This window comes from Schistocerca cancellata, chromosome 3 (genome assembly GCF_023864275.1).
Source record: "Schistocerca cancellata isolate TAMUIC-IGC-003103 chromosome 3, iqSchCanc2.1, whole genome shotgun sequence".
NCBI classification, from domain to species: Eukaryota; Metazoa; Arthropoda; class Insecta; order Orthoptera; family Acrididae; genus Schistocerca; species Schistocerca cancellata.
In genome coordinates, this window is record NC_064628.1 from 241,181,893 (window position 1) to 241,203,983 (window position 22,091).

The window sequence follows — 22,091 nt, forward strand, 5'->3', positions numbered from 1 at the left end:
TCACTTAACATTACCACTGGAAACACCCCCCAAACCGCAACAAACACTGATAACCAATTCCACAGACCGCAAGTGAGGAGAGGGGCTGGTGGAATTGGTTATTACAAACCACGGACAAATCCACGGAAGTATGATTTTCAACACATATTAATGTTTCTTTAAAATGGAAACCTGTCATTATTTTTAGCACAACTGAAAATAGAAACAAATACTTAATCAAAGCCGTTTGTTACATCGTAAAATGTTAATTACATCTGGAGTAATTTGTAACGTAAAGTTTACGCTTGAAACATCAGACGTTCAGTGGCATGTTGTAACAAATAAGATCTGTAGGGGTTTGTTTACGAAGACTACGATGTTTACAAGATTGGCTGTCTCAGTGTCTGCATGTAGCGCTTGCTGAATTAGTCCTTGTACTCAGAATAACTGTAGAACATTGTTTCACCGTAGTTCTTTGTAGTTTTTTCGTTTGACGCTTATTTCGTGAGATATTTGGCCCGGTCACGATCAATGGACCACCCTGTATATATAAGGTGGTGATCTCTTCAGTATAGATGCGCACCAGGCACAAACTCGTATCGGCGAAATGCCGCAAGTAATGAGGAAAATGGGCAAGGGGCACTACATCAGTAGTATGTGGATAAGTTGAGAATCTGGGTCTGACGGGAGGTGTGCTAGGGTAGTCCATGCAGTTGCAATGACCGCCGTGTCTGGACGATTATTTGTCAGAGCATCTGCCAAGAGAACAGGAGACCAGAATTCGAATCCCGGTCAGGCACAAAAATTTCGACTTTTCTCATTGATTTCAATCAATGCCCACTCGGAGCCAGTGTCTGTAATTTCTTTGTGCCCTGAAGGCATTACTTTCAGGAAAAACCACATATGCTGAAGACAGCTTGCTTTATCCATACACACTATTTTTCAGGCAGTAGATGCTGGTATATGGGTAGATTCAGTCTTCAACATTTTCATAAGACATTAGACGCTGCACCACATCATCGCCTTCTAAACCAGAGACGATCACACGGAACATTACGTTATATTGGACGACGAATAATTTACAGGTGCGAAAGTAACATTGGATAAACCCCAAGGCAGCGTGAGAAGACCTCTAATGTTCTCATTGTTAATGCACACAAAGAGTTAACTAGCACTTCACCAGCGACTGGGCAGCGCAGCTGCATGGCGGCCTGCAGTCAGCAGGGAACAGCGCGTTGCTGTCGCGGCTGGAGTCCTAGATTACTCTTTATGCTTTACTGTCTCTTTTAATACATACCGATAAAACGAACGTCGCAGTAGACTAAATTGTGCCGTTGTACTGAATGTGCATTAAAATTTCGCTTTGAAATCCATTTTGTTTGTAGCGGGAAATAAACCGACACCTTCCGTCAAGAACGGTCGTCACTTGAAAGACGTGATGAGCAGTATTTCTTTGGGATGACTGCAGCTATTCGCTGCAAAAACTAAGTTGCAAATAACTACCGAAACACCAGAGAAAACGAGGCTGGAGATTCTTTGGAGGGACACCCTGTATTTATAACATACTATCATGAGCTGAAAGACCGATAATTATTTGATTACTGTCATTTTTCAGTTTTAAACATGGTTGTTTCTCACCAAACGTATATTAGTTACAACATAGGAATTACACAGCCAACCGGTTGCAAATAACTGTTTGGTACATTGACCTAGCTTTTGACACCTCTTAGGATATGTACATAGGAATGAAATTTTTAGAAACCCTATAAAATAATAAACAAAAAATTCGGTGTGACGGAAAATATACCAAGATGACAATTATCATAACGTACAAAGGTTACCTGCGTACTATTACATTGTGAGAAAGCAATGGTCAGAATTAAGAGCGCATATGCTCAAGTTAAAACATAAAAAGGAACACGTTCCAGCCTCTGGCACGTGTGCCTAGTTAGGAACATCAGACTGGCAGGCCCACTGGCTTACACTGCTGCCACGAAAACAATACAAGTTGCGCCGCCTGTCGGGCGCGGACAGTGAAATGTGCCCATTTGAAACATTATAACAAAAATAATTGAAAAAAAGACAGTTAATTTAAAAAAATACAAAGGAAAAGAGCTTAATGTATTTTTGAAAATACGCTAGATTCAAGAAGATTAAATATAACTAAGAGCCATCTATTATGCTTTACTGAACTTACTATTACGTAAGGAACAGAATAATATAGAAAAATTATACAATCAGCTGTACAATGCAGAAAATATCTGCATGAGGGTAACTTTAGTAGCACACATCAATGAGATTCGAAAAAAAATGATATTTCGGAATCAGAAGCAGGAAACTATAGAAAAAAGAATAGAGGAATCAAAGTTCCGCGAGCAGTGTATTAAAACCATCGAAAATATTTTTGTTACTTAGTTGTAATTGTTCATTTTCTGCGATGTCTGCTTCAGTTTTATCTTTTTGCACTAAACAGTATTATTCAGCTTTTTTAACGCTGTCTTCTTGTTCTTTGAAGCATTTGTGACATATTTCTTTCCATACAACCGTATAATACCCTCTAGTATAAAAAGTGTTACGAAATGTGTATGATGGGTATTTAGAAAAAAGCTGTTTCCAGTGACTGTTGAGTAATAAGAGATTTTTCCCCTTTACCTGTCTCTACTGTATTTCAACTTCGATAGCACTTATATCCTGCAGTTTTGTATCAGTTATTTCGATCACACTCATTAATACTTTACAGTTTGCACTAAAGTGTGAGGTCATAACCTTTTTGTTTGCCAGGCCCTCGGGACTACCGATCCTGTGGAAATCCGTAACAACACCAACATATACTGTCTAATGTTTGTCATCCTCGGAGTCGTCACTGGGCTGTCCTCTTTTATACAGGTTGGTGTTCATGCTTTTAACAGAAGTAATCATAGTAAAATAAAAACTCTAATTATACAGATTCTGGAGGTTTATGATGCTTCCCTCGGTAGAAGATCTTACTACACCTTGGAAACAATCTGAATTTTACGAACACACTAAGAACTGCTGTAAGCGTTTCTATACTATATCAGATTCCGTTCTTAGGGCACAATTTCCATTTGGTATCTTTTAAAAACGAACGAATGCTTGGATTGATAGTTTCTGTGAAGTAACAATGGTAACTGAAGATACAAATTTTCAGTGTTCTGGAATTACATATCAGAAATATACTTCAGATTTGTATTCTTTTGTGTAACCCTCTGGAATAATTAGATTGTTGCTGATGACACCTGCCCTGGTACTGTGCAATGTAACAAATAGCAGTTAAGGTGAAGAACGACGTTCTGGTAGTAACAGCTAAAGTGTGTGCCTGGTTTTTAGGTCACGTTAAAACTAATATTGTTCAAATTCTGAGATGTCACTCTTGTAGGGATAACGTTATACAGAGGAATTTTATTTTCACAATTGAGGCTGACACAGCACCTCCGTCACTTTTATAAAGGAGGTCACTACAGGGAAGCAAAAACCAGAGTATCACATTGGAGTGTGTATCTTCTCACGCGTTTTCCACTATGTGTCAAAAAATGTAACTAATTCGTTCTCAGAAGACCTTAGTATTAGCCCACTAGAGATAGCTTTTCATGAGCAGATGAGACTTATAGCAAATGGGCTGCACATGACGTAGGAGAGTACTTCTAGCCGTATAAATTACTCTTAGCGAGTCATTTTCACTTCTGTGGTGGGAATAGATAGAAAGTAAATGATATACCCTGTTATGTAGGCTACTATGCAGTACACCATAAGGCAAACACTGTATGTTTCGAACTTCAGAGCTACCTGTACGGCATCGCTGGCGAGAAACTGACGTTGCGCTTTCGAGAATTGATGTTTGATGCGATGCTGCGCCAGGAGGTGGCGTGGTTCGACGACAAGAACAACAGCACTGGGGCGCTGTGCGCCAGGCTGTCCGGAGATGCAGCAAAGATACAGGGGGTAAGTACGTAGGTGTTGCTGAAATACGTGCTATTATTATAAATTAGCGATGAGACGTAACGTCCCATCATCAACCTTGAATATAATTTTCCTTAGTAGTATTGCTCGACAACAAGCTAATCTGTTGCATCATAATGGAATAAAACTGCTGACTCTTTCTTTACGCTGTACCGGGTGGGCAAAAGTTCGGCCCACTACTGGTTTCCAGCCGGCCCACGGGAGAAGTACGTGCGAGAGAGAGCAAGGCGCATACATTATATTCCGCACGGGACGCATTTTCAGATATTTCTGCCGACGCTTGACTCATCTCGTGTTTGCGGCTCATGTCGCACACCAGTTTTGCGTACTCCACGCATGCGCAACCGAGTCTGAGTGTGAAGTTACGGCCCACATGCTCGTGTGCGTGAGGAGCGTGGAGGAAACAGCTTGCTCTGTACAAGGGTGCGGGTAGAAGTATTTTCACTTCTGGATCAGTGCTGACAACACACACACGTCAATTACTGTATGCTGCCTGTCTCTGTGCTACACAATGATAGATCGCAAAAGTTGGTAGCAGGCGAGAATGGCACGAAAATTACCGACTACTAGCGAAATATGCCGATTTGAACAACGACAACAAGGGCTATTACTTGATGAACGATTCTAGTTATCCATTGTCGATTCACGCGTAAAGTTTTGTTCTAGTTGTTTCTTAATTTCGTGCAAGTGTTTCCTATTCTCGTTACTCAGTTTATTCCCAAAATATCTGGCATTAAGAAAAGAAATGCAGATGCTGAATGTCGCCAACTCCAGGACGAATGCAGAACACTGCTACTGTTGAAACTGGAGGTAATTTATAATGAGTCAGCTGCTACCAGTTACTTTTATAGGCCTTTAATTTTCCATGCTCACATTTCAGGTTGCTTGTCACCACATCTTCATATGTTTACATTTATGAATCAGTCGTGAATATTGTTTTTCTTTCCTGACAGTGTTGCAGAATTTTACAACGGAAATTTTTTAAGACAGCCATTGTGAAACGCCGTGAGTAAGAAAACAACGTTCACTATGCGTAAATAAATGTAAACATATGTAGGTGGGTTGAACGTAAAGTGAATGGTATCTCAAAAACGCGTGTCTTGAGGCTTAATTTGTTTATGTGGCGTGTCGAGAAACAGGTGCCATTGATATCTGTGCATTACCCTATAAATATTGTCACGAATGCTTTAGTTTTCACTTTATGCACCAAGACCACTGCTGTCGCGTCATGTGACGACGCAGTCCACGATCTTAATTAGGTATGTGAATCAGGCCCGCGGGTCACCAAAGGTTGCTCAAGCCTGGTATACACCGTTACAAAATTAATAAGTTCTTACAACAATGGGTAAATTCGTATATAAGCGCTAGTCATAAAGTTTTAATCATCACCTTGAAATCATCAGGCTACTGCTATGAAACGTGATGGTGTTAATTTTCTCTACAAACTGCCTTTTCAATGCGACAAATTTTTCTCCAGCAATGGATGACTGAGACTCCGGCTGTCGAAACCTGCATTTTGGCTCTTCAGGAAAGTACAACATCCAAAATCAATTTGTCGTCATTATGGAGAGGCCTGTCACGTAACGATTTCTTCATCTGGGGAAACAAGAAGTCTGTGACTGCCATGCCAGGAGAATACGTCGGAGCGAGACAAAATTTTGTAGCACGGAGAAGGAGCACGTGTTGCTGTCGGGTGTAGCAGGGGTGATGCGTTGTCTTGGCACATAAGGGTCCCTTCGAAAGCGTGCTTTATAGGCTTCAGTAATCTTTTCCCGGAGATTCTGGTAGCATGCTCCTCTGACGGTTGGTTCCTTACGAGCACAATCTACTAGCACTACACCTTGGCAATCCACCTTTTGCATGGTGGCCCTTTTCGGTGGTGGTGGAGTCGCATGTTTCGACTGATTATTTTGTTCCTTTGTTTCGACATCATAGTGTCACATCCGGCACTCGTCCATGGGGAATAGGCGCCTAAGGAAGTCACCTGCAGTAACCTGCGGTAGTTGCATCATATCCACCGCTGCCTCGATTCAGCGGACGATTTTAGTCAGTGTGAGCAGTTGTGACTTTTGTTAACTTCAAAATGTCGTGCAAGATGTTGAAAACTGGTCCAAGACCGATTTTCACCTTTTCCGCTATCACCTCGATTGAGACAAGAGGTTCTTCGGGCGCCAGGACCTCCGCTTCCCTTGCTATTCCCTATTCTTCACTTCATTCTTCGTCATTCGGGCTTGTTGGAACACAATGGAAGTGCCTGCCGCACCTAGAAACCGTCATACAACGGAGCATTGTTATTGTATATTTCCATCAACTTGGCGTAGGTTGTTGGAACGTTGTTCCCGTTTAAAATCAGAAAACGAATTACCGTGCCATATTCCACTCTATGAATAGGCTGCGCCATTTTTTTGTCTCCCTTAGTGGCGTGCTACGGTACTGTGGTACCGTGATATGACTGTGAACCAGGTCTGTAACTGCAAACAAACTAATAGTGAAGTACGTAACTTTATTTTTTCCACGTACTAACTAAAACTTTACCCCTTATAAAATGGTTTTGGCAATTCGTAGAGAAATTACAAAATTAATGATTTGGCGAAACAGTATTCGATATCTGAGGTACAGATGCCGAGCGCAGGTTTACGATCGAATGTGAAGTGAGCTGGCCCAATGTTCAAAAGGGAATGCAGGGAACTGTTACACTGCATGGCAAAAAGTCAGGGATATGGTTGTCGCCTTTGAAAACGTGCCGTGTATCACGTCTGAATGTTGCAGTTACTGTAGAGGCGGCGTGCGGTAGACATGGTATCTGAGTAGTCTGTTACAGAGATGTTTGTCGTGATCACAGCAGCACGTCACGAGTTAAACGACGGCGCTGATGACCTCGACGATGAGCGCCCATAAGCCCCAACACACACACACGAGTTAAACGACTTTGAACTCGTGGTGACAATCGGAGTAGGACCTATAGGTCATGGCATATAGTAGATTACATAAGAGTTAGGATTTCCGAGGTACACTGTGTCTAGGGTGGATTTTCAGTATCACGGATACCCTGTTTCCACATGTGTATACCGCTGCCCAGGCTGGTCGCTGTTGTTACACGAACGGACGTGACGTGGTCCCTGTAGTGCGGTATGTGGCGAATGAGGGTCTATTGTGATGCAGGTGGTCGCAGTGTTCAATTTGGGGCGTCTGGAACCAAGACTGTATGGTGCCAAAAGCACCGCATAGGCCCCAGCAGCCGATGATCGACATCACATCCGGCGCCTCCCCATGGCTTATGGCCACTCCATTTCTATCTGCTAGAACACGCAGACATGACGTCACTGCGAGAGTCGTCGTGAGAGTATCTGAGGAATGTGTACCTGTAATTTGGAGGCATTGCTGGTATATGTGTGAAGGATTATGGAAGGTGGAGAGAAACGATGGACTGACCCACAAAGAGCTTATGGGGCATGCAGGACAGTGGGTTATAACACTACTGTCCGCTACTGCTATACTATAACCTCAAAGCAGGAGGCAGTTTGTATAATGAGATTATTTTTATTCAAGCAGTTATAGTATAAAGAAGCAGAGCAGTGTTACCCTCTGAGAGGAATTTTGTTATGTTGACCGTGTTGTACCTAACGGAGGTGGCTTATCGGAAGTGAAAGTCAAAATTACGTAAATATTTAAACAGTAAGAAACAACGTTTTACCTATCTACACTGTTCAAAGAATAAAGAAAACGGTCGCCAGCCTAATTAGGCAAAGAGAATGAGTAACATTCTTGTTCCTGAAAATGAAAATAAGTAACTTCAATGGGCAAACACAGCCTATACTTTTGTCACTCGAGAGTGCAATGAACTCTGACACCTGCATATGTTCACGGTAAGGCTAGATCTGACAGAGCAGAACAAACTATTTACATAAATATATCAGATAACCATGCACACTATTACTTTCAGGGCTTATTCAAACTGAATAGTCTTTATAGCATTACTATTAATATTCTCTGTAGAATCATAAATTGGACATAGGTTCAGTATTACTTTTCAAACATTTTCCCATCTGACAAAAAATTGTAAATGTAGTTCACCGCAAAATTATGAACTGGTCATAGGTTAGGTCTCTCTCAGCTAAATACTTTTCTATGTAGAACGAAAGTTACATGTATTTCACTAACAAACAATTTCTCACTGAATTTTGAATAAAAAAAAGTTACTGTTTTCATGGATAGTAGTCTTTCTATTAACTGTTATTTATCATGAGCGTAAAGGATAAACTGTGGATCCTATTACACTATTAACATGCATTTTCAATACACAAGAGGAAACCAATATTGTACAGAATTTGGCTTGAATAGCAAGAGCAATTAAAACTTTATATAATTAAGTAACTTTGTGCATTTGAACCACTTTCAATGGAGGGGGACCCTTAATATTGACCACTGTAGCAGAGCAAACTAAACACACTTCCAGTACACTAGAGAAACAAGTGCTTATCAAGCATGAACATATAACTCTCAACAGTTGCAGTTCTGAACTTTTACTGCAGTGAAACACAAATTTGAGATATTTGTAAGATCCTTTCAACAAACAATATTAATTTTAGCACACTCTAATACCATATTAATTTTAATATGCCTTCAATGAAGGACACTCGGGAAACACTTTAGCGTGGGAGGGACCCTAAGTGGATATGTGATTGAGGATAAATCACGGTAGGTACAAAATTTCATTCAAATTTTACTATATATTTGGGTACACTATAACATTCTATGAGCTGACCCTTCACTGTACATAACTATGGTGTTCCATTACAGTGATAGCGCAATGTGGTGGCGATTGCATGTTGGTTGGTGGTTTTGCAGGTAGAATTGCTGGACTCCGTCATTTCTTGGTGGCGATGATAGATACCAATTCCAGAATAGTTCCAGCTCTTTATCCATCCATCCGAGGCATTGGAAAGCGTCAGGAAAAGCCTCTCCCGGGATCAGCACAATACACAACTTTTACATGAGCAGCTGATAGGTTGGTAGCTCGTCCCCGACTGACTCTTTGTTCCACCTTCTCTACCTAGGCCAACTACAATTTGCGAGCGCTACACAGTTCCGTTCCTGAGGGGAACCGCAACACCTTTTACATACAAAATAACTAAGAACCCTAAGTGTAGGTCAGCAGTTTACATAACAGCAACCACACATATTAAATAAAACAGAACAGTTGCACATATTGGTAGTTCTATACAAAATTATTTAAATAACATTATTTAATTTTAAAGATAACCAAAGAGATTATATGGCAAAGACAAAAGATATAATTTGCTCATATTGTACATAGTACAGAGATTACACTTCCTATACTTTAAAAGACATCAAAGATTTTACAAAGAAAGGAGTATACAATTTTGTGTTATCGATTCAGTCAAACACATTTACAGAAGCTCAACGATGTAACATTAAATAAAACAAAAGGCAAAATACCGGATGATCAAAAATTCAGTATAAATTTGAAAACTGAATAAATCACGGAATAAAGTAGATAGAGAGGTACAAATTGACACACATGCTTGAAATGACATGGGGTTTTATTAGAACCAAAAAAATACAAAAGTTCAAAAAATGTCCGACAGATGGCGCTTCATCTGATGAGAATAGCAATAATTAGCATAACAAAGTAAGACAAAGCAAAGATGATGTTCTTTACAGGAAATACTCAATATTTCCACTATCATTCCTCAACAATAGCTGTAGTCGAGGAATAATGTTGTGAACAGCACTGTAAAGCATGTCCGGGGTTATGGTGAGGCAATGGCGTCGGACGTTGTCTTTCAGCATCCCTAGAGATGTCGGTCGATCACGATACGCTTGCGACTTCAGGTAACCACAAAGCCGATAATCGCACGGACCGAGGTCTGGGGACCTGGGAGGCCAAGCATGACGAAAGTGGCGGCTGAGCACACGATTATCACCAAACGACGCGCGCAAGAGATCTTTCACGCGTCTAGCAATACTTTGCCTTTTTTTTGTTCTAATAAAACCCCATGTCATTCCAAGCATGTGTGTCAATTTTTACCTCTCTATCTACATTATTCCGTGGTTTATTAAGTTTTCAAAATTATACTGACTTTTTGATCACCCGGTAAATCAGTAGAGCATTAGAGCTATGGTGTTACAGGGTGAGTAGCGAGGATACTTTGGTGAGGTGGTAAACGACTCGTGCTTCACAGGTTAGCAGATATTGAATGGAAGGTGGAGCTCATTAGTTGCAGGAGGAATTTGTAGAATTTTGATGTTACAGAAGTTCAGGGGATGTTTGGTACTGCAATTATGGATACGTTTAGGATTCCACAGCTACGGATGGCGATGGAGGGATGCATTTTATTATTACCAGTTACGCGTGTGATACGCGGAGGCCGACACTAGAGCCGCAATGCCTTGATCCGCAGGCGACGGGCCAGCGCATCGGCACGGTGACGCAGTCGCTGGGCACGCTGGTGCTGGCGCTGGTGTTCGCCATGTACTACGAGTGGCGCGTCGGCCTGCTCGTGCTGGCCTTCGTGCCGCCGCTGTTCGCCGCCTTCTACGTGCAGGGCCTGCTGACGCGCGGCGAGATCCTCAGCACGTCCAGCTCTCTGGAGAAGGCCACCAAGGTAAGGAACAGGAGCTGAAACTTAAGTACGAGACGCGGTTAGCACACTGGTGTCGCACTTGGGAGGACGATGGTTCAGATCCCTGTCGGCCATCAAGTTTTATGTTTTGCGTGGTTTTTGTAAATCGCTTAAGGAAAATGTCGGGATGGCTTCCCATTCTTCCCTACCCCAGCGTCGTGCTCCATATCTGAAAGTTCTCGTTATCGATGGAACGTTAAATTACACTACTGGCCATTAAATTTGCTACACCAAGAAGAAATGCAGATGATAAACGGGTATTCATTGGACTAATATATTATACTAGAACTGACATGTGATTACATTTTCACGCAGTTTGGGTGCATAGATCCTAAGAAAGCAGTACCCAGAACAACCACCTTGATACGCCTGGGCATTCAGTCAAGCAGATCTTGGATTGCGTGTAGAGGTGCAGCTGCCCATGCAGCCTGAACACGATACCACACTTCATCAACAGTAGTGACTGGTGTATTGTGACGAGCCAGTTGCTCGGCCAGCATCGACCAGACGTTTTCGATTGGTGAGAGATCTGGAGAATGTGCTGGCCAGGGCAGCAGTCGAACATTTTCTGTATCCAGAACGGCCCGTACAGGACCTCCAACATGCGGTCGTGCATTATCCTGCTGAAATATAGGGTTTCGCAGGAATCGAATGAATGGTAGAGCCACGTGTCGTAACACATCTGAAATGTAACGGCCACTGTTCAAAGTGCCGTCAATGCGAACAAGTGGTGACCGAGACGTGTAACCAATGGCACCCCATACCATCACGCCAGGTGATACGCCAGTATGGCGATGACGAATACACGCTTCCAATGTGCGTTCACCGCGATGTCGCCAAACACGGATGCGACCATCATGATGCTATGAACAGAACCTGGATTCATCCCAAAAAATGACGTTTTGCCATTCGTGCACCCAGGTTCGTCGTTGAGTACACCATCGCAGGCACTCCTGTCTGCGATGCAGCGTGAAGGGTAACCGCAGCTACGTCTCCGAGCTGACAGTCCATGCTGCTGCAAACGTCGTCGAACTGTTCAAATGGTTCAAATGGCTCTGAGCACTATGAGACTTAACAGCTATGGTCATCAGTCCCCTAGAACTTAGAACTACTTAAACCTAACTAACCTAAGGACAGCACACAACACCCAGTCATCACGAGGCAGGGAAAAGCCCTGACCCCGCCGGGAATCGAATCCGGGAAGTCGAACTGTTCGTGCAGATGGTTGTTGTCTTGCAAACGTCCCCATCTCTTGACTTAGTGATCGAGACGTGGCTGCACGATCCGTTACAGTCATGCGGATAAGATGCCTGTCATCTCGACTGCTAGTGATACGAGGCCGTTGGGATCCAGCACGGCTTTCCGTATTACCGACACCCCCGGGAGAACAAGGCCGCCCAGCAGTGTTAGTGACGTCACACTAAGCGGCCCATAGCCGACGCAGCAGTCCACGGACACCTCCGTACAGACGCGCCGGATGCTAACGATCTTCTGTCCGTCATACAGAAAGGAGCGAACTATAATTCGAACCAAAGACCAAATTATATATATTCTTGTGAACAGCATAAAGGTTCATAACGAAATACCGATTACATATACGGCCAGGAATATGTTCAATCGATTGAGGAACTTTGGCACTATTTTATAATTGTCAGAACACTATTTAGCTTTAAAACTCGCATACAGGTGGTGACAAATGACAACTGACAGCAGGACTTAACATTTTCAAGCTATTACACTGAAAGTAAATTATCTTAAACACTGTCATACATAGCAAAACCCTCACAACTTTCGTTTACAATAAGGTAACAAGAGTTCGCTTTATCTCATAAAATACATGACTATTGGGAATTTAATCATATGTTCATGGTGACAGCTCTTTTCAAGAATTTTTACAAGTGTATCCCCAGTAATAAAGAATGGAAACAAAAGATAGATATCAAATATTCTCCTTTTAACATAGACATCACTGAACACATGATTCTGTCTTGCACTGTGGTACTAAGGGACTGCTCTTTCCTTTAAGAAAAGCCCGATAATTTGAAGTTCACTCTGCTATAGAATATACACTTCTTGAAACAATATTTAAATGTTATGAAAGGTAAGGAAATGAAAAACAACCAAGTGCATTACATGTAAGAATGTGAGCAAAAGGCTAAGGCTCTCTTTACTTATCATTTTCAATCTCTCTACAGCTTATTTCCTTTTCCACGTAGAAATCACCAACTGCAAGTCTCATTATTGCTGTCTGTTACTAACAAAGTGCTTTTCTATTTAGAAAACGTGACAATTTGATGTTCATTCTGGTACTGAAGATAAACACTTTTCAGAGGAGTTCTAGAACCTATTCCTGCCTGTATATGTAATCGGTATTTCGTTATGAACCTTTATGCTGTTTACAAGAATATATATAATTTGGTCTTTGGTTCGAATTATAGTTCGCTCCTTTCTGTATGACGGACAGAAGATCGTTAGCATCAGGCGCGTCTGTACGGAGGTGTCCGTGGACTGCTGCGTCGGCTATGGGCCGCTTAGTGTGACGTCACTAACACTGCTGGGCGGCCTTGTTATCCCGGGGGTGTCGGTATTACCCTCGTGAACCCACCGATTCCATATTCTGCTAACAGTCGTTGGATCTCGACCAACGCGAGCAGCAATGTCGCGATACTGTAAACCGCAATCGCGATAGGCTACAATCCGACCTTTATCAAAGACGGAAACGTGATGGTACGCATTTCTTCTCCTTACACGAGGCATCACAACAACGTTTCATCAGGCAACGCCGGTCAACTGCTGTTTGTGTACGAGAAATCGGTTGGAAATTTTCCTCATGTCAGCACGTTGTAGGTGTCGCGACCGGTGCCAACCTTGTGTGAATGCTCTGAGAAGCTAATCATTTGCATATCACAACATCTTCTTCCTGTCGATTAAATGTCGCGTCTGTAACACGTCATCTTCGCGGTGTAGCAATTTTAATGGCCAGTACTGTATAAATCTTTCTTCCTTCCCCTTTTGCAGAGCTAAAATAGACGAGAATCAGATTTTTCTGTGGACCTACACAAAGTACATTAAGACTTAACGTACGAAAAGAAACGTTTCTTTCACTTAACAAAGTAAGCTGAGGCGACTGAAGTCATGGGATGCCTCCTGATATCGTGTCGGGCCTCCTTTTGCCCAGTGTAGTGCAGCAACTGGACGTGGAATGGACCCAACAAGCACTGTAAGTCTCCTGCAGAAATACTGAGCCATGTTGCCTCTACAGCTATCAATAACTGGGAAAGTGTTGCCTATGCAAGCTTTTGTGCACGAACTGATTTCTCGATTATGCCCCATAAATGTTCTATGGGGTTCATGTTGGGCAAACTGGGTGGCCAGATGATTTGCTCGAATGGTCCAGAATGCTCTTCTAACCAATCAACAACAACTCTGGCCCGGTGACATGGCGCATTATCGCCCGTAAAAATTCCATTATTGCTTGGGAACATGAATGGTTGCAAATGGTCTCCAAGTAGGCGAACGTAGCCATTTCAAGTAAATGATAGCTTCGGTTGGACCAGGGGACCCAGTCTATTTCATATAAACACAGCTCGCACCATTACGGAGCCACCACCAGCTTCCACATTGCCTTGTTGATAACGTGGGGCCGGCCGGTGTGGCCGAGCGGTTCTAGGCGCTACAGCCTGGAACCGCGCGACCGCTACGGTCGCAGGTTCGAATCCTGCCTCGGGCATGGATGTGTGTGATGTCCTTAGGTTAGTTAGGTTTAAGTAGTTCTAAGTTCTAGGGGACTGATGACCTCCGATATTAAGTCCCATAGCGCTCAGAGCCATTTTTGATAACGTGGGTCAATGGCTTCGTGGGTCTGCACCACACTCGAACCTGGCCATCAGTTATTTCCAACTGAAATCGGGACTCATCTACCCACGCCGCGGTTTTCCAGTAGTCTAGGGCCCAACCGATATCGTCACGAGAGGGACTGCAGGCGATGTCGTGCTATTACCAATGGCACTCCCGTCGGCCGTCTACTGCCGTAATCCACTAATGCCGAATTTCGCCACGCTGTGCAAACGGATACGTTAATCGTACGTCCAACATTAATCTCTGTTGTTATTTCACTCAGTGTAGCTTGTCTGTTAGCACTGACAACTCTACGCAAACGCCGCTGCCCTCGGTTGTTAAGTGAAGGTCGTCAGCCACTACTTTGTCCTTGGCCTGAAATCTGGTAATCTCGGCACACTCTGGACACTGCGGATCTCGGAATATTGAATTCTCTAACGATTTTAGAAACACAATGTTCAATTCGTCTAGCCCCAACTATCATTCCGTGTAAAAATTTTCGTTTGCGACCATAATCGCGTCGGAATGCTTTTTGCATTAATCACCCGAGTACAAGTGACACCTCCGCCAATGCACTGCCCTTTTATACCTTGTGTACGCGATACCAACGCCATATGTTTATGTGCGTATCGATAACCCATTATTTTTGTCACCTCAGTGTAATAGCCTTCCTTTTTTTATGTATGGTTGTGAAGATCAGGCACTACAAATCGAATCACCAGAGCTGAAGATCTTCTTCTTTGTAGTGGGATATTAATTACTGGATCGTAAACGAAAACCGATGTAAGACAAGAACTAAATGTAGATCCCATTACAACTATGCTTGAAAAATACAGTCGTTAGTGGGCATGTCATAGCCAACATTTTCTACAAATAGGATAACTAAAGCTGCAATACTGTATAATCAAACGGGAATCAGAAACGTTGGACGCCCCTTAAGCTGTTGACGTGAACCGACCAAAAGACCTAATCCTTCAAGACGAAGATGGTGATGACGCTATGAAAGATAAACAGTGTTGTCACTTTTTTAGGACTGGAAAAATTTTCTACCAAGTTCACTCAGTTCTCAGATGGACGTCATATTACCTGAGAAGAAATTACAAAAGCCAAGGTTCGTTCATCAATCCTCTGCTGTTACCTCCCCATTCGTAAGTGCCACGATTTACACAGACCATGCATACTGCCTTACGGAAATTCAGTGACCGTATTGCAAATTCTTTACTGTATATATTAGCCTCCTGCCCACATAAGTGGCAACATTAACTTTTCGACATGTTACTAAGTCATCATTAGATGAGGTGAATAAGTACATAGTAATTCGTCAACCTAAAGAGTTTCACAGAGGTGCTCACCATTCAGTTTGAATCAAGATCCAGAGTGAAACTTTGTTGCAATTTAAAACTGCGTACCGGACCGGGACTCGAACCTGGGGCTTTCGCTTTCCGTGGGCGATTGCCTACCGGCGGAGCTACCCAAGCACGAATCAGACTCCGCCCTCACAGCTTTATTTCCACCAGTACCCCTTCTTCTACTCTCCAGAAGTTCTCTTGCGTACCTTGAGGATCAGTCACTCCTGGAAGAGAGGATGCCATAGCCTAGGACATTCTTTCCAGTGAGTAGAGCACTTGACGACTAAAGCCACAAAGGACCCAGGTTCGAGTACCGGTCCTGTCCATAGTTTTACTCTGTCAGCAAGTTTTTCTCTCGCCACAGAGTGAAAATTCATTATGGAAGAGCCAGAATAATACAAATATTTGAATAAAATCATTGTGTGTGTTAGGTCGTGTCTTCAGAAAGTACTAATGTTATACACACCTGGAAATTGAAATAAGAACACCGTGAATTCATTGTCCCAGGAAGGGGAAACTTTATTGACACATTCCTGGGGTCAGATACATCACATGATCACACTGACAGAACCACAGGCACATAGACACAGGCAACAGAGCATGCACAATGTCGGCACTAGTACAGTGTATATCCACCTTTCGCAGCAATGCAGGCTGCTATTCTCCCATGGAGACGATCGTAGAGATGCTGGATGTAGTCCTGTGGAACGGCTTGCCATGCCATTTCCACCTGGCGCCTCAGTTGGACCAGCGTTCGTGCTGGACGTGCAGACCGCGTGAGACGACGCTTCATCCAGTCCCAAACATGCTCAATGGGGGACAGATCCGGAGATCTTGCTGGCCAGGGTAGTTGACTTACACCTTCTAGAGCACGTTGGGTGGCACGGGATACATGCGGACGTGCATTGTCCTGTTGGAACAGCAAGTTCCCTTGCCGGTCTAGGAATGGTAGAACGATGGGTTCGATGACGGTTTGGATGTACCGTGCACTTTTCAGTGTCCCCTCGACGATCACCAGTGGTGTACGGCCAGTGTAGGAGATCGCTCCCCACACCATGATGCCGGGTGTTGGCCCTGTGTGCCTCGGTCGTATGCAGTCCTGATTGTGGCGCTCACCTGCACGGCGCCAAACACGCATACGACCATCATTGGCACCAAGGCAGAAGCGACTCTCATCGCTGAAGACGACACGTCTCCATTCGTCCCTCCATTCACGCCTGTCGCGATACCACTGGAGGCGGGCTGCACGATGTTGGGGCGTGAGCGGAAGACGGCCTAACGGTGTGCGGGACCGTAGCCCAGCTTCATGGAGACGGTTGCGAATGGTCCTCGCCTATATCCCAGGAGCAAAAGTGTCCCTAATTTGCTGGGAAGTGGCGGTGGGGTCCCCTACGGCACTGCGTAGGATCCTACGGTCTTGGCGTGCATCCGTGCGTCGCTGCGGTCCGGTCCCAGGTCGACGGGCACGTGCACCTTCCGCCGACCACTGGCGACAACATCGATGTACTGTGGAGACCTCACGCCCCACGTGTTGAGCAATTCGGCGGTACGTCCACCCGGCCTCCCGCATGCCCACTATACGCCCTCGCTCAAAGTCCGTCAACTGCACATACGGTTCACGTCCACGCTGTCGCGGCATGCTACCAGTGTTAAAGACTGCGATGGAGCTCCGTATGCCACGGCAAACTGGCTGACACTGACGGCGGCGGTGCACAAATGCTGCGCAGCTAGCGCCATTCGACGGCCAACACCGTGGTTCCTGGTGTGTCCGCTGTGCCGTGCGTGTGATCATTGCTTGTACAGCCCTCTCGCAGTGTCCGGAGCAAGTATGGTGGGTCTGACACACCGGTGTCAATGTGTTCTTTTTTCCATTTCCAGTGCTCTTCGGTCGTGCGGACCAGGATTACTGCAAATGCGGTCGAAACGTCGGCTGTATAGTTGTTTAGTGGTTCATAATGATGCATCCCAACACAAAAAAAGGAATTTACTGAAACTGATAGTGGCAATCGATCTAATAACAGTACTATTGTTAAGCTTGTCAGGGAGATCACCCTCTGTCGGCCATGGTGGCTGAGCGGTTCTAGGCGCTTCAGTGCAGAACCGCGAGACTGCTCCGGTCGCAGGTTCGAGTCCTGCCTCGGGCATGGATGTGTGTGATGTCCTTAGGTTAGTTAGGTTTAAGTAGTTCTAAGTTCAAGGGGAATGATGACCTCAGATGTTAAGTCCCATAGTGCTCAGAGCCACAACAACAAAAGCAAAACAAAGACAATGCAATGTACTCGAATTAAATCAGGTCATGCTGAGGGAATTAGATTAGAAAACGAGACGCTTAACCCTTCCACATCCTCTAGCTAGCATTGTATATATTAACTTTTACCGTGTCTTAGCTGCAACAGAAGTATTTTTTGCCAATGGAAACTTGATTTACACATTTCTGAATGTTCAACCTTTTCTTCGTGCGCAAGGGCCACCATCTGTTGGGCATGACTATGAAAATATCAGCAAGTCACTGCAGCAGAACGCAGCAGCTCGTGACCGCCAGAATACACGGATGTAGATGGTTCGCTTCATTCCACTGTATAAGTGAATATTGTTATTGTTATTTTGCAAGATAATTATTTATTATTATTTATTACAATAGAGAATATTTCGTAATTAATTATTTTATTTCATGAAATGAATCCAAGAGTGTAAAGCATGTTGCGAAATATGGTACATATTTTTTTATGAACCTTGCACCTAAAGTCATTAAAAATCACCCAAGAGCATTGGCACATAAATTAAAATTTGCCTTCCTCCAGAAATAATTCAAGTCCGAAAGGATTAAAGTAGTAGACGGGTTTTGCTATTTGGATAGCAAAATAATTACTGATGGCCGAAATGGAGAGGATATAAAATGTGGATTGGCAATCACAAGAAAAGCGTTTGTGAAGAACAGAAATTTGTTAACATCGAATATAGACTTAAGTTTTAGGAAGCCCTTTCTGAAGGTATCTGTCTGGACTGTAGCCATGAATGGAAGTGAATCATAGACGCTAAACCGTTTAGACATTAATAATAAAAGTTTTTGACATGTGATGTTACATAAAAATGATGAAGATTAGATAGGTAGATCACGTACCTAATGAGGAGATATTGAATGGAATCTGGGAGAAATGAAATTAGTGGAGCCAGGCAGAGTGGCCGAGCGGTTTAATTTCTAGGGGACTGATGACCTCAGCCCATAGTGCTCAGAGTCATTTGGAAATCAGTGGCACAACTTGACTAAGAAGGGGTCGCTTGATAAGACATATTCTGAGACATCAAAGGATCGCGGATTAAGTACTGGAGGAAAGTGTGGGGGATAAAAATTGTAGAGAGAGGCCAAGAGACGAATACAGTAAGCAGATTCAGAAGGATATAGTTGCAACAGTTATTCGGTGCTGAAGATGCTTGCATAGGATAGAGTAGTTTGGGCAACTGCGTCAAACCAGTCTTCGGCCTCGAGGCCACAACAACAACATGGAGGTGTCCAGGTGCTTCTGATCACATAATGTACTGAGTGTTGAAAACTTACAGGTCGTGTTGGAAAGTAGCCGTAGGGGATCTGGCACCCCTCAGGTACTCGACCCATCAGTGCCACACAGATACTTCCCTGTGTACTGTGCAGAGTGTAGGCAGAGGCATGATGACGCTTGTGGCAGGTGGCGGTGGAGTCGGTGGGCAACATCCGCACGGTGCTGGGTCTGGGCCGCGAGCGACAGTTCCTCGCGCAGTACCTGGCGGAGCTGCAGCCCGCGCTCGACGTCTCCAAGCGCCGCGTCCACGTGCGCGCCCTGACGTACGCGCTGTCGCGGAGCGTCGGCTTCTTCGCGTACGCCGCGGCCATGCGGCTGGGCGGATCATTCATCGCGTCGGAAGGTCTGCCCTACGAGAACGTTTACAAGTGAGTACCACCCTGCGAAACTGAGACTGCTAGGAACATAAACTGCTAGGGACTGTAAATGCCTTGTCGCTAATCACTGTGCAGGTCCTGTACAGGAAGCAGACTGTTTCTGCACTGATATTGCGCTTCCTACGCGAAACGTATGTGGATCTATGTTAACTATAGCTCAGACAACTATCAACAGAGAAAATAGTAAATGGAGTTTGCGTGAAAGCTACTTAAGAGATTTACATACTTTGTAGGGTGTAGTTGACAGACTCTTACACATGCGAGTGTAGCCGAGTCGGCTCAGTGCTTCCCCCACTACTGTGGAGTTTGCGTGAAGGCTACTTAAAAGTCTTACATACTTCGTAAGGTGTAGTCGACAGACTCTTACTGAGGCGAGCGTAGCCGAGTCTGCTCAGTGCTCCGGCTTAACCCACTACTGCTCTATTCCGAGCAGATGTATGAGTGAGAGAGCGCTATACTGAATACTTCACACATGGGAAACTTAGGAAGACGTGTTTGCAACTCAGTACGATTGTTTCTAAAAGCGAGAATTGTAGCATTCTTTTATAAGCTGAGTTTTATCTGGTATGTTTATTTTCAATGTTTTATTTTTCTGGTAAAGCAATAACTTTTATCACTCGATTAAACAAGCACGCAGACGTGCTGAAACACAACGTGGCATGGACTCGACTTATGTCTGAGGTGGTGCTGGATGGAACTGACACCATGAATCCTACAGAGCTGTCTATAAATCGGTAACAGTACGAGGTGGTGGAGATCTCTTCTGAACAGCACGTTACAAGGCATCCCAGATGTGCTCAATAATCTTCATGTCTGGGGAGTTCTGTGGCCAGCCGAAGTGTTTACACTCAGAAGAGTGTTCCTGGAGCCACTCTGTAGCAATTCTGGACGTGTGGGGTGTCACATTATCCTGCTGGAATTGCACAAGTGCGTCGGAATGCACAGTGGACATGAGTGGATGCAGGTGATCAGATAGGATGCTTACGTATGTGTCACCTGTCAGAGTCGTGTCTAGACGTATCTGGAGTCCCATATCGCTCCAACTGCACATAATTACAGAGCCTTCACCAGCTGGACCATTACCCTACTGACATGCAGTGTCCATGGATTCATGAGATTGTCTCCATACGCGTATACGTCCATCCGCTCGATACATTTTGAAACGATACTCATCCGACCAGACAACATGTTTCCAGTCATCAACAGTCCAATGTCGTGCTGTCATCAAGGGTATACGAGTGAGCCTTCGGCTACGAAAGCCCATATTGATGATGTTTCCTTGAATGGTTCGCACGCTGACACTTGTTGATGGCCCAACATTGAAATATGCAGCAATTTTCGGAAGGGTTGCACTTCTGTCACGTTGAACGATTCTCTTCAGTCGTCGTTCATCCCGTTCTTTCAAGATCTTTTTCCGGCCTCAGCGATGTCGGAGATTTGATGTTTTACCGGATTCCTGATATTCACGGTACACTCGTGAAATGGTCGTACCGGAAAATCCCCACTTCATCGCTACCTCGGAGATGCTCTGTCCCACCACTTGTGCACCGACTATAACACCATGTTCAAACTCACTTAAACCTTTATAACTTGCCATTGTAGCAGCAGTAACCGATCTAAGACCTGCGCCAGACACTTGTTGTCTTATATAGGTGTTGCCGACCGCAGCGCCGTATTTTGCCTGTTTTTGCATGTCTGTATTTGAATATGAATGCCTACACCACTTTCTTTGGCGCTTCAGTGTATAAACATTTAGAGAATCATGCTGTTTGTCTGTTTAATTGTCTGTTCCAAGTATCGCAAGCATTGACTTGAATTACACTCGTTTTCAATCAAAATAATGTTTCAGACCTCATATTTTGGAGAAGGTAGTGATGTTATAATCTTTTGGAATATGTATTCGCCACGCTGGATTAGCCGAGCGGTCAAGGGTGCTGCAGTCATGGACTGTGCGGCTGATCCCGGCGGAGGTTCGAGTCCTCCCTCGGGCATGGGTGTGTGTGTTTGTCCTTAGGATAATTTAGGTTAAGTAGTGTGTAAGCTTAGGGACTGATGACCTTAGCAGTTAAGTCCCATAAGATTCCACACACATTTTTTTGAATATGTATTCGTGAATTTTTGGAATCTAATCGCAATCTACTTGCCTTGGTGAAAAGATACAATGTCGGTCTAATGTTGATTACTACTTACGCACTTGTTATCTACATGTATTTTATCTCTCAGCTGACCCGCTGATATGATAATCTGTAGTTCAGTCGTGAAGATAAGATACATGTTGCTACTGAGCAAAATGAAACTATCGCTTGCGAAATCTCGGTTGTCATAATTATCAGTTAGCTTGACGTTTGATAAAGAAGGCTACGGCCA

The 22,091-nt window shown here is 44.0% G+C and overlaps 1 protein-coding gene across 1 annotated transcript in view; it reads left to right on the forward strand.

Annotated features, from left to right (window-relative positions):
- LOC126174875 (ATP-dependent translocase ABCB1-like) overlaps positions 1-22,091 on the forward strand; it is an 84,317-nt gene that overhangs the window by 45,127 nt on the left and 17,099 nt on the right. The window contains exons 11-14 of the mRNA XM_049921287.1: positions 2,761-2,865; positions 3,778-3,939; positions 10,383-10,586; positions 19,474-19,715. Coding sequence (XP_049777244.1) covers positions 2,761-2,865; positions 3,778-3,939; positions 10,383-10,586; positions 19,474-19,715 — 713 coding nt within the window. The remainder of the gene's footprint in view (positions 1-2,760; positions 2,866-3,777; positions 3,940-10,382; positions 10,587-19,473; positions 19,716-22,091) is intronic.